The 13,491-nt window shown below is 37.6% G+C and overlaps 2 protein-coding genes across 3 annotated transcripts in view; one reads left to right on the plus strand and one right to left on the minus strand.

Annotated features, from left to right (window-relative positions):
- Positions 1 to 29: 29 nt before the first annotated feature.
- On the minus strand, positions 30 to 6,980 carry CGGBP1 (CGG triplet repeat binding protein 1). 2 transcript variants are annotated; one of them, XM_054585238.1, is made up of 3 exons: positions 6,787 to 6,980; positions 5,943 to 6,196; positions 30 to 3,978 (listed from the first exon to the last, which is right to left on the minus strand). In XM_054585238.1, the coding sequence occupies exon 3, from the start codon at positions 3,957 to 3,959 to the stop codon at positions 3,456 to 3,458; it is 504 nt and encodes a 167-aa protein (XP_054441213.1). In that variant the 5' UTR covers positions 3,960 to 3,978; positions 5,943 to 6,196; positions 6,787 to 6,980; the 3' UTR covers positions 30 to 3,455. The 2 variants fall into 2 exon arrangements, with proteins under 2 accessions (XP_054441213.1, XP_054441212.1); XM_054585237.1 differs by having other exon boundaries at positions 31 to 3,978; positions 5,990 to 6,196.
- A 242-nt stretch (positions 6,981 to 7,222) lies between these two features.
- ZNF654 (zinc finger protein 654) overlaps positions 7,223 to 13,491 on the plus strand; it is an 83,191-nt gene continuing 76,922 nt past the window's right edge. The window contains exon 1 of the mRNA XM_054585239.1: positions 7,223 to 7,503. Within this exon, the coding sequence (XP_054441214.1) occupies positions 7,315 to 7,503 (189 nt within the window). The 5' untranslated portion in view covers positions 7,223 to 7,314. The remainder of the gene's footprint in view (positions 7,504 to 13,491) is intronic.

Genomic DNA, 13,491 nt, shown 5'->3' on the forward strand with positions numbered 1-13,491 from the left:
TTATTTCTAAATGTCACAGAGACAAGACTTTTGAAAAGCTACACATTTGTACTAACACATGCATGAGCAAAAAAAAAGAAAAAGCACAGGAATACAAAAATGAACATAGTAAAATTTTAATGACTACAGTATTCAGGATACAAGTGGAATACCACTAGGTAAGAACTGTATTTACCTCAGAAGTCTAAGATAGTATGGATTCAGATAAACCAAGGTTTAAGATAGCCACTTCAGTATTCACATTTTAATCAGTGCTGACCAGAAGCTAAAGCAATTTATTTTAGGCTAAGATTTTCAATGAAATTATAGAACAAATCTACTATTTAATGAAGGTGGTATGTACTCAATTAAAGGCAGTTGGGGCAAGTCAATCCACTGAGAGCCCTTACAAAGACTAAGCACCAAATGAATTTTTGTGGCTTTCATTTTGGGCCACCTTAAGTTTTATTTTGGTTAAATGTGTTTTCCATTAACACATACAAATGCTTTCAGGCAAAAGTTTTGACATGGAACTTTCTGCTTAGAGATCTTGCCAACTGTTACTTACAATAGTTTCTAAGCAATGAATACTTCAGAACAATCCCTAGCCAATACTTAATTTGTTACAACTCTAAGATTCAAAACTTTTTCTTTAAAGTTTTCTGGTCCCTGAAAATTCAGTAGAACCAAATGCATTAAGTGGAAGTAGTATTTGTTTAAAAAAGAAAGTCTTATCCAAAGATGATAATGAATAAAATAATTATTTAGGCTCTCATACATAATCTTTCTAAATTTCCACCCTGTAAGAAATGATTACAATGTCCTTCAGGCTTGCTATATGCCCCACAGAATCAAAAGAAACCAACAAGGAATTTAACATTTCAACTACCTAGGAACTATTTACTAAAGTGAAATTCTGGAAGACATACTACTATACTTTGAGAAAACACTATTAACAGATAAGCATGTGTTGAAGAAGGCAGTTAATAAATGAAACATTACAAATCTTATGTTTATGCATACAACTTATAAAATAGAAAATGCTATTCTCCCAAATAGTATAGCATCGCACTAAGACTATATAGTTAAGATTGAAAGCTTCTTTACACACATCCACTATACCTCACAGCAGTATATGCCTTAAGATATTCTCTTTGTTATCTAACATATGCCAACCATGGTTTCACAGACTTGTACGTTTGAGCAGGCTAAAACAATCATTCTGCTTCATCTATTTAACTATGAGACAAAGTTAACCAGTTGCAGGAAACAAAAAGTTTTATAATCAAGTAAGAAACACATTAAACCTCCACAACAGGATGAAAAATGCTTCTAAGGACATGATATAATCCTAACAGAAGGATGGATTATGCCCCTAGATATTATAGAATATTTGGGAATAGTTTGGAGCCTAGTGAAATACATTAAGATACATGGACCTAAATGATTATCAAATCTGTAATAACTACTAGAAACTGAAATGTGAATTATTGGTGTTTTTCCAGTGGAACGTCGTCTAGTTTACAGCTTAGGACTACTCAAAACTGTTCTGCCATTACAGGTTTGCTATCAGTGCAAATTAATATCCAAACAATAGGGAGCAGTCTGAATCACATGGAATTTTGAAAAATTACAATGACTATATATCTAAACTTATTTTTGTATTCTGAAAATAGTGCCATAAAACTCAATTATTTTCCCAGCTTCTTAAGAGTTTCTACCATCATAGATAATTCAAATTAAACATGGTTTCCTACCAATTCTTTACTAGAGGAAGTAAAAACAAAGTACATGCTGGTATCCTCAGGTATGTGCTTTATCAATGACAGAACTACTTTAGGCATTTATTGTGCTACTTTAACATAACTGAATGTGAGGACAATGTAGTTCTAATTTTGATTTTTTTTTTTTTTTTTTGGTGGCAGGCTTATTTTAAAATTAAAACAAACAACCCCTCAACCCCCCAAAAATCCACATCAAGCCTAAAATCAGATGGACACTTTGACAACCTGAACTAGGAACTTAAGTCTGTAAAAGAAATTTAGACATGGAAAACTGTTACTAAAAATATAAAATCTAACCTTGTTCTTACTCACTTTGGCTTTTTTTTTTAAATGAAGATTTGTGATAAAATAACCTTAAAAGAATACTCCAGCCATTACATAGGACATCATCTGTCCGTGCTTTGTAACAGAAATCTATTTAGTAAGTATATTAACTTGAATGCTTTCAAAGAATTTAAATTTTTTTAAAAGCTCTACTCCAAGTTTCAGCTGTTAATTTTTAAAAAAATATAATTTGGGTCTCTGATAACCTTAAAAAGTGAGGCTCAGACAGAGATCATTTCCTGAACATGGTTGACCTCTAACAGAACTGATTATTTTCTCATCCAAACAGTTTTGCAGGATACTGCCAGATCTCCTCTACAAAAATCTTGCCAGCATTTTTAGACAATTGTTTACTTTCCATTTAAAAACCTTCTACCACCAGAGGCAAAGCACATAAAAGTGAAAGTAAACATGCTTCTTGTTTACTTATCCTAAATAAACTCTTTTAAAACCACGTGGAAATATTAATGTATAGAAAGTAATTTCCTTATTTTCTGATGTCAGCCAAAAAATTACTAATTTTCTGTAAAAACCGAAAACTATCATAAAACGTCTACCTATTTAAATTGACCATCCTGAGGTCTTTTAACATGAAGACATTAAAAAAAAAATGCTTACAAACTCAAGATGATATTGAAACAAAAGCTATAGTTAAAAAATTTGTGTTCATAGTAAGACTAAAATTGTGCCACTGCAAAATTCCCTACAGTTTTTGGCACTGACATGAAAAGATTTTAGTCTTTTGGTCACTTGAAGCTACTAAATATAAGAGTAAGTCTTTAAAAATGGGGAAAAGGATAGTTAACTATATCATATACAAGAAAAGCATAGCTTGAAATAAAGTTATTTTCTGCTAGGGATCTGAATATACAGGAACAGTTGTCCACAATCCCTTCCATTTTGAGGAGGATCCTCTAATCAGAAATAATTCCTTTAAGTTACTATGAGTAGTGTTGCCTGGCAGCAGCTTCAATTTCCTAGGCTAGTCTTCAATCCAAGTAATTAAGTAATCTCACAAGGAATATTAATACATGACAATAAGGTAAAAGAGCAGGGCAATTCTTCCATGCACAAACATTTCAGGAGAAAAAAACCTTCAATTTTAAAGATAACCATCAGGTTTAAAATATTCTAGCACACTCTAAACCCTAAGTTTTGCTTTATACCATTGGTTAACTAAAATTAATAGTAAGTATAATGGTGAGTTTTGTTTTTTGTTTTTTTTGCCTGCAACTATATACACATTGACAAACTATTCTGCATCACATGATTTTAAATGAAATAAATATAAAAATTAACCATACACTTAACACATAACCTTAATACTCCACATTATTTATCTTGATCACAATGGTGGTAACCTCCTGGTCAACAATCTTGTGAGTTGAGGAGCTGATTCTCATTCTCATATCCATCTGGTAGATATGCTCTCCTCAGCTGGTCTGACTTAGGTATGGAGCCTCCATTCTTCACATGGCGAGACAGGAAAGCACGGACGGCTGGGTGATCAGCCTTCTCAAGAGGGATGTTGGCTTCCAGGCACATTTTCACAAAGTCCTGGATAACACTGACTTTCTCTGTTTGTGCAGTACTGTTGCACTGAAGGGATGCAGTTAGAGGCCTTTGCTTCTTTCTCACATTCTGCTCTTCAAATTCTGCCTTCCTCTTAGTATGAGTCTTTGACTTGAGGTGGTCACTAATGGCAGACTTGCGAACATGATTCAGAACCACGTTGCAAGAAGTGCAGAAGAGTTTTCCTCCATCTTCATGCAGCTCACCTCCAAATTCAGTGACTCGATCCAGGGGAGTCACATACAAAGCAGTCTTAGATCGGTTTCGAGCAGGTGGTGCTGTCACTACAAACCTTTCCATTCTGACTTTGAATAAGGTTCTTTCAAGACAAGAGAAAATATAAGTATTATAACAACAGTTCATTTGGGAAGCAATTAACAATAAAAAAAAGTATAAACATTTTTAAGAATAAAGATTTCAGAAAACTTAAATAGACCATGTGTCCATTACTAGTAACGACTACATCCATTTCTTGATTTTGTTGACATTTAAATAAATTATAACAATTAAAAAAGAACTGCAACTATCTCAGATGTCATTATGTTTTAGAAAAACCTAATCAGAGGTTATATTTAGGATATTATATTAATTCCATGCAATTTAAATGTGCATTCACGTTTAAAAGAGCTTCTTTTCCTTCACAGTTCTGAGGCAACACATTTTAGATACACAACTACAGGGAACTGTAAACAAAGTTTGTTCTAATAGGTGTGTAACTAAACTAGTATAATGCTGTTTGAAGATAAAATATAAATTCCTAAAACTGCTCAGAGTAAAAAACCAAAAAGGACAGAACACACACAATTAACATCAGAAACATCATTAAATTTTAAAGTCAAAATAGAATTCAGAGTAAATCATTGTTTTAATGCAGATATACCTCTACTAAGTTTTCAAAGGTGATTAAGATATACACAAAGTACTTTTCTCAACACCTTTTCTCCTTTTTTCCATTAAAAACTAACTTACATTTGTTATATTTGTTTCATTTAATAACTAGTAAGTTATAACAAAACTAACAAGTTATTAAAATAATACCTAGTATATAATAGATGGTCAAGTACAATTTGTGGATGAAATAAGTAAAATATCTTCCCAAATTTTCCAAATATTTAATTCAGAAGCACTTTAATAATTTTCAAATTTACCCTAATAACAAACTTTTATGATAACAGCCAAAATCATGGGCACTGATAACTTAAGATACTGAACAAATGTCCTTGGTGGTGACCATTTGTTCCCTGGAGCCCTAGATGTAAGAAATTAAAATGAATTTGAGCCTGGCCAGTGGGGCTCAGTGGTTGGAGGGTTCGCCAAAAGGTTGCTGGTTTGATTCCTGGTCAGGGCACATGCCTAGGTTGCAGGCTCAACCTAGTGGTGGCACATGCAGGATGTCACTGGCTGATGTTTCTCACATGGATGTCTGTCTGTCTTCCCCACCCCACCCCTTTCCCTTTTTCTTGAATGAAAATAAACCTTAAAAAAATGAATTCCACAGAATTCAAGATGGAACTCTGCTCTGTATAAATACAATAGAGACAAAATTTTAAGTGTGTTCTGAACAATTATGCTTTATAAGTGTAATCAGAAACAATGGTGTTAATTCATACTACTGAATTCATACCTGGTTAATGTGAAATCTCTCTCAAAAGAACTATAACTTGCCAGTGTATTAAACACCTATGGACACAAACTCAAGAGAAGGACTTAAAATTTCACAGAAATTCTTTAAAGTATGATAAAATTTAGGTTTTCATAGGTTTAATTCTATTCTTTCCAATTAAAAATATGTTTAATGCTTGACTTTCATGTGCCAAATATTGCCTTTGGCTATAGGTTTTGAATGGCAGATAATGCAGATATGATTCCTGCCTAATAAGGAGTTAGTGATTTACCATTGTATAAATGTACTTTAAGTTAATGGTTTGTACTTTACACTCCTAAAGCAAATCAGCAAAACATTAAACATTTGTGGCAGTAATGGCTAAATCTGTTGTCTTCTGTCCTTAAATAGCTTAATTTCAGAATTTAAAAAACATGTTGTTATTCTCTCAAGCATAAAATGCTCAGTCACTTGTGATGATGTGACAGGCCTATTCCAATGTCTTGTAACTTTAAGTCTGTTTGTGTTGCTGCAAAGGCAAATACCCACCCAGAAAAGGAAGCTTGAGTTTACAGATCTAACAAACAAAAGTATTTTGAAAAGTTGCTAAAGATACTCTAAACGCGGAAGTTTAAAAGAACAGGAATTAGCTAACAAAAAAGAAGCAGCAAATCACTTACTACCGCAAAATAAAAGTCATCAGAAGTTTTCAAGTTTGAATGTTTACCGGATTGGTTTCCAGTTTCTTTTTCCGTCTTGATATTTTGTAGTAAAGGGTCCTCAGCGCAAAACCAGAGACGCATTAAATCCTGGCACTTTCCGTTTGTTCAAACCGGAGTCGCTTTCAAATCAGTTTTTCAACAAGTGGTGGTGGGGAAATAGTTCCTGGGCTTGCACCCTGTTTTCCCTGCGATGCTGGGAAGTCATGCCTTTACTGTAAAACAGGAAAACAAATGGAAAGAAAAAAAATGGGGGTAAGGTAAGGAGAGTGGATGAAAATGTTAACATCAACAATTGCCCTCTTGCAGGTGTCTTTAAAACCTCTCCCCTTAGGAAACTCTACACAACAAATCCGGATCCCAACGTTAACCCCAATACTCCTCAACCCACTCACTCCCTTCACAGTTGTCCGCCCCGCTTTTGCACCTCCTCCCACGCCCCAGGGCCCCAGGGTTCCGGAGAGAAAGGCGGGCGCGGGACTTTCTTGCAGCCTAGATTCCCTCCTCCCGCGCCAACCCTGGCACGCCGGCGACCCACCGCCCCTCCCCTGCTAACTGGGTAGGGCCGAGTCCCAGTAGCCTGCCGAGGGCCCGGCAACTCGACAGCCGAGTTGGCGGCAGTCTCAAGGGAAGAGGCGGTAGACGCCTGACGGAGGCGGCCGCTGACAGGCTTCCCGTCTCCTCCCTCTTCCTCCGGCCGACAACGTCGCCCCAGATCCGCCCCCGACTCCTGCTTCGGAAGGAAGGCCCCGGGCCCAAAGCCTGCACCAACGGCCCACCCTCGGCTTCCCTGGCTTCTTGTTACCGTAGGATCCGGGCGGCCGCTAAGGGAAGTGGACGAGATGCAGCCGGAAAGGACGAGGAAAAGGAGCAAGGGGTAAGGGAGGAGGAAGACTCGTAGCCGCTGCCGCCCCTGCCACCGCCGCCGCCGCCGCCGCCGCTGCCGCCGTTGCTCGGTCGAGCTCCGCGGCGGCCGCCGTGTCCCCCACCGCGCCCCGTCCTCCTGCGCCGCCTGTGGCAAAGCTCGTAGGCGGCCTCCAGCAAGCGCCGAGCAGCAGTGACCAATGGACAGAGGATCTATGAAACAGACGGCTGACTTGACCAGTAGAGGTGGAAAGGCGGGCATGTGCATGATTGGCGGCTGGGTTTCTTCAATGAAAACTGGGGGCGTGGGTGGGAGGAGCCGGAAGTAGAGCCAGACGAGAGGCCCCAGTCCGCCTGGGGCTGAGGGAAGGGGGAGGGAACTAGAAGAGGAGGTTAGCCGAGGCAGCTACAGCGGCGGCGGCGGCGGCGGCGGCGCAGGGGCTGGTACGCGCTGGGCGGCGAGAGCCTCATGGCGGAGGAAGAGAGCGATCAAGAGGCCGAACGCCTCGGAGAAGAGCTTGTGGCCATTGTGGAGTCCCCGCCAGGCCCTGCGGGGTTTAGAGTTGCAGGCGACTGCACTGGCGGCACTGGCGGCAGCAGCTGCGGTGGCGGCGTCGTAGGGATCAGCAGTCGGGATTACTGCCGACGCTTCTGTCAGGTGAGGCGCCTGTCGGCCGCTCGGACTTGTCACTCGGGTTCTGGGCCTCCCTGCGTGTCTTGGCCTTCTCGTCCTCGAATCGGGGCTGTGTCTGGTGCTCACTCTACCAGCCCAACAGGGAGAGTGAGGATGAAGCTCCTTCTTCCACCTATCTGGCTTGGAGTGGGGGGCGGGAGCGGGACTGGGATGACCCGCGGATTTAGGGTTGCTGAGAAAGTAGAGTTTGCCTGGGTTAGAGGAGCTAGAGAGGAGGGTCAGCTGGCAGGAAAGCTCTGTAGTACTGACATGCCTCCTTTTCCCCAAACCGACCCCTTTTTGCCCGAGGGTCCCGCCTTCTTGTGTTTCCTACCCAGATCCTTCCCACTTCATTTGGATACTCTGGCAACATTTCCTGCCTTCTCTTCTCCGCCCCTTGCCCTCCCTTAGTCTCCCCTTTTTCAGAGATCGGAGGCCTGTCATCTCTCTACCGCTCGCTCTCCTGTCATCGCTACCCCTCCCCCTCTGGTAGGGTCTCCTGTCATCCCCTCTGGAGACTGCACTGAGCCAATAATGTTGGTTTAGGCTCTGACCCACAGTGATTTAGTTACTTTTTTAGTAGGTAGGGTTATGACAGTGTGATTGTCATCTTTTCTTATCCCCTTTCCTGGACACACACACTCTATTTACTAATTAACTGCTAATAGAGTATTCCTTAAGCTATTGCTCCTGTAACATCACTACCCCCCCCATTCTTTAAATTACAATGCATTGATTTAGCCTATAAAATACAATGTCTGAACAGTGACAACAAATTATTTACTTGGTCGACTGTCACTACAGTTTGATGTAGGTTAAAGTGTTTGACCGTAATCAGATATTATAGCACCGAAGTACTTGTCTAGGGATAAAAGTTTTGTAATTTACATTCACATCTACATATATTTATAGTTTAAATATTTTGTTCTCATTCACAACAGTCTTGTTTTGCAAACTGTTTTGGGAAAAAAATTTTACTTTTTTTTTCACCCCATTCCTTTTTTAAAAAGAATTTCTCATGTATAAAGTTCAAGTCATGGTTCCACCACTTCCTAGTTGTTGCCTTGGACAAGTTGCTTAACCTCTGTGCCTTAGTTTCTTCTATCAAATGGGGATAGTAATTAAATGAAGGAATATGTAAAGAGTTTGATCCTTTACATAGTAGTTAAAGTCAGCTATTTCACTCTGGTAACAAGTAGGAAATAAAGTTAACAGAAATAAGCATCATATTTGCTGAAATCTGATTTTATACCTTTCCAAGCATTGAAAGGAAAAGGATGGAGTTGAAATTTTCAGGTAAAATTTTAATACTTTAAACTCTCTTCTGATTTTTTTGTCATTCTTCCCTCCCCACCATAGATAAGCTCACTTGAAGGCGGAAACTGTCTTGGTGTAAAGGTTGTGCCGTTTTTGTTTGGCATTGCTTGCTTGCTTGCTGATTGATTGATTGATTGATTGAGAGGTGAAGGGAGGGAGAAAGAGAGGGAGGGAATCATATGTGAGAGAAACATTGACAGGTACCTCTCTCTCACGCCCCAGCAGGGATGGACCCAGCAACCCAGGCATGTGCCCTGACAGGGAGTGAATCTAACTGTCCACCCTTCTCTTCACAATATCACCCCCAACCAACAGAGCCACGCTGGTCAGGGCTGCATTGTTGTCTACTTAGTGATTTTCTTGAAAATGTATTTTTGTTTGTTTGTTTATTTATTTTTGGTATTGGCATATACTGGGTTTAGAGGTTCAGTGTCTTTACAGTACTTGTGTTATAACTAAATGTTTTACATCTAGAAACCATGTTATCTGTAGACTTTGTATATATAGGAATTCTGAACTTCTGAAAATTAGATTATAATTGATTTTTAAAAATATATTCATAGGCTGAAAGTCTCTTTTATTTTTTGAGTTTTTCTTTTGTTGTCATTAATGAGCAACTTGATTTTGGCTGACTTGAGCTTTAATTTACTTTATCAGATAACCCTCAATTGCTGAAATTGTATTGAAATTTTATTTGAGGGCCAGAACTTTTTGGAGAACGTTTAACTACTCTTATTCTATTTCTTGAAATCAGTTTTAAGAACAGATGAATAAATTTAGCCTGTGAAATAACGTGTCTGAACAGTGACAGTAAATTACTTTAAGAACAAATGAAGTTAGCTGTATTTTTAAAAATGCCACTACCACCTAAACATTACAAGGGAAAAAAAAAAAACTAAACAGGAAGAATTTAACGAACTTTTATTTTTACATTGCTAAATTCTCAGTTATACTGACATACTTTTATATCACCAACTTTTACCTGAAACCTCATTACATATTTTATAATATTCTAGATTAGGAATAGATCTGTTCTTAAGGCTCCTGTCTTGGTTCCATCCTGCAGGTGAACTTTGTGAATTCCTTTTGTATTAAAACTTTAAGATAGAGAGATCCCTGGCTTGTGTGACTTTGTGGGTTGAATGTGGACTTGTGAACCTAACTGAAAAGTGGTCTGTTCGATTCCCAGTCAGGGCACATGCCTGCGTTGGGGGCTAGGTCCCCAGTTGGTGGTGTGTTAGATGCAGCCAACAGATATTTCTCTCACACATGGTTGTTTCTCTTTTCCTCTTTCTTCCTCCCTTCCCCTCTTTCTAAAAAATAAATAAAACTTACAAAAAAAAGATAATTGTAATAGCCATTATAAACACTTCAAGATAGAATAAAAGATTACTTGTATTAAGTTGAATTTTATCCATAGATTAATAAAATTCTAACAGTAGAGTAGTAATGTTTTATTTGCCAGTAAGGGAAGAGTGGATTATGTAATCTAATTCCCCACATTTTGTTTTTAAACATTTGGGTTCCTAATGTTTATTAAGGGTAAAGTAATATTAAGTAACTTACACTCATTAATAAATGACTTAATTGTGAATAATCCATAAAATAGATAATATGCACTTGGGTGGGTGATAGTTAACTAAATATGACTTATACACACAATCTTGTGGCACTGAAAAGAAAGACTCCAATTTATTTTTCTCCTTTTAGAGAGAAATCTGAATAAAAATTTCTTGGCAGTAAGTTGGGTGGGTGAAGGGAGAGAGGAAGGAACAAATCAAGAGAGGTTCTTGTGTCTTTTGCCACAAGGAAAAGTAAACAGAAGACAATAGATAAGTGATAAATTATGCATGCATTCCATGCATTTAAGGATATACTTCTTTATTTGAGGAACAATACCAGTAATTATAAAATGTCAAACTAAGGGAATAGTCCCTTAGGCTTCAGCTGATTTTTGTGCTGATGGATTTGGGAAATTTTAAGTGTTGATTTCCAAATAGTTACATGGTATAATGTTGAATAACTGTCCCCATCACAACCTCCCTTGGCTCTTACTAGTAGACTCTCAACAAATGCTTAAGTAGAATTGGCTCCTGATATTTAATTTACAGTGAGGATGAAAGGAAGGGGGAATTAACTTTTATTTAGGGCCTGCTAACTCTTAAGCACTTCAGATAGGTCCTGTTATACAAGTTTCATGGTTGAAATTGAGAACTGAACAAGTTAACTTGTCTTCAGTTCTGGTAGGTGGAACAGCTGGGATTTGAACCCAGACTTACATTTCTATCAAAATGCAAATTAAAATTACAAATAAATTCTCAAATAATTATAAAGTGAATTGTTTTTGGCAAGTTGTGCAAAGGGGAAAAATAGTTACTAGAAGTACTCAGGGAATCATGGATGAAAAAATTTTAAAGTACTCTTTTATTAGGCCAAAGTGTAAAAAATGTTTGAAGAAACAGTCTGATTATTATTTCCCTGATTTGTTAGTTGTCGTGAACATTACCTCCATTCCTGAAGGTTGTAATAATTCAACTTATTTTTTTTTTTGCTAGATATATTGAAATGTTTGATCATAAATTGATTGTAAACTAAGCAAGTTAAGGTACTTTTTAGTTCAATGCTAGAGTGACTATAGTGAATGATAATTATTTCTGGTAACACTTTGATATGTTGATTAAAAGACTTTAAAATTGTTTCTTACTAAAATGAGGTTAGTAGTCATCGCATGAGGATGTCATGAGTATAAAATGAACATGAAGTGTTCAGTACTATACCTCGCACATAGATAGACTTAAATAGACTATTACTATTTCTCATGTGAACTCCTTTGCAGATTTAAGAGGGACATTAGAGATAATCTAATTTGCAGGTTACTTCTAGTTTGTTTCCCACAGTAAACTTTAGAGGAAATTTAGAAAAGTTACAATTCTAAGATTATGTTATTTAACTAGAAAAGCTAAATGCCCCGATAAAGCACCAAATGATTTTAAACAACAGCGACATTTACCCAGAGATTTTGTTTCCTGCAGGGGACATTTGACAGTGTCTGGAGATATTTTTGATTGTCCTAATTGGTGTGGGTTGCTATTGGCATCTAGTGGGTAGAAGCCAGGGATGCTGTTGAACATCCTACCATATGCAGCGCAGCCCCAACAAAAAAGAATTACCTGGTCCAAAATATCAATAGTGCCAAAGCTGAGAAAACTGCTCTACTCTTGCATTGGAACTTGTCGTGAGTATAGATCTGTAATGCAAATATAAGTAGAAAAAGAGTACTTAAAGATTCTCAAATAAATTTTAATGACTCCTGTGTACCAGGCACTTTAATGTTGTCTAACAGACAATCTAACAGAAAAAAAGCGTTTGCCTTATAACTTGTAAAATACATGCTAATGTCTCTTACTCTAGAGAAACAAAAATTAAATTGTTTTAGAAAAACAATCCCTATCTCTTTGTCTTGGTAATTTACATAATATTTATAGTTCTTTTAGTAGTTTCTCAGGGTATAGTAGTACATTTTTAACAATTCCTGCTATTAATTGGAATTATTTAAAAATTTACTTCTAATTATTATAAGTGTTTTATGTATACTTAGTTTAAAAAGCCATGCAAGACTTACATATTAGGAATTGTGTTTTGCTGCTAATAGAGACCTGGCTTAAAGATGACTTTTTATTCATGTGAAAAGTCTTTAATAGACAGTATGGGGGTATGGTGGTTTTATCATTATTGTACTATCATTTGCTCTTTCTTATCAGTCATCCTTGTCTTATCTCAAGGTTGCCTCCTGATCCAAAACAGTTGCTGGAGTTCCAGCCATCACATCTAAGTTCCAAGTAGCATATCAGGGTTTTTTCTGGGTAAGCAGAAAACATCTTGTCCTAAATCTTACTCAGTAATTACCATTTCCATCTCGCTAGTTATTCCCACCTGAAAAGAATGTCAGAGAATTTTTTTGTTTTTTTTTCCCCCCTGATTAAAACATGTCTATGATTCTGTTAGTAAGGGAGGAAGAAAACAAGAATGGATACCATAGAGGCAACCACTTTTTTTTTTCATAGCTTATAATAAAAAAGTAGCAATTCATACTCTGTCCCTTTCCTTCCCCATATATTCCCCAGAGACAATCACTTGCAACTGTTTAGTGTTTACTTTTATGATTATAAATAATTCTTTTCTTAGTTATGGATATGATCAGTTAGCCTAGCTGATGGCGGAGGAGGTGGGTACTGCCTTGCCATCTTAATGTTCAATATGTACGCTTTATTTTACCCCCATGTTCTCTGTACTCGCTTTCCTTCCCTCCGACCCCTTCCTTCAGTGCCCCATTATGAGTTCAGTCTCTCCAGAGAATTAGTTTCCACTGATCTGATAGGGAAGGGGATGTGGAGGAGATGTTCAACTGATCTTTCTGTTTTTAATTCTACTTTTCCTCCACTTTTAGAGGTCAGTGGTGTTTCAGATTCCTGAGATTCATCATAAATCAGCTTGTCCCTGAAGTTGCTCCCTCCTTTCTAAATAATAGTTACCTAAATGTTGTCTGTCATCTCTTCTTTGTCATTGTTTTCCTCCTTATGGATTTAGGTCTTTTACAACAAAAATATTTTTACTGTTATTTTAGTGGCATTTTTGATTAAGAGCAGAAGTAAATTT

This window comes from Pteronotus mesoamericanus, unplaced genomic scaffold, assembly GCF_021234165.1.
Source record: "Pteronotus mesoamericanus isolate MK-2021 breed Mesoamerican mustached bat unplaced genomic scaffold, CSHL_Meso_final contig_82, whole genome shotgun sequence".
Lineage (NCBI taxonomy): Eukaryota > Metazoa > Chordata > Mammalia > Chiroptera > Mormoopidae > Pteronotus > Pteronotus mesoamericanus.

Excerpts from the sequence above, each read along its gene's own strand:
- CGGBP1 (XM_054585238.1), bottom strand. The coding sequence starts at position 3,959 with ATGGAAAGGTTTGTAGTGACAGCACCACCTGCTCGAAACCGATCTAAG.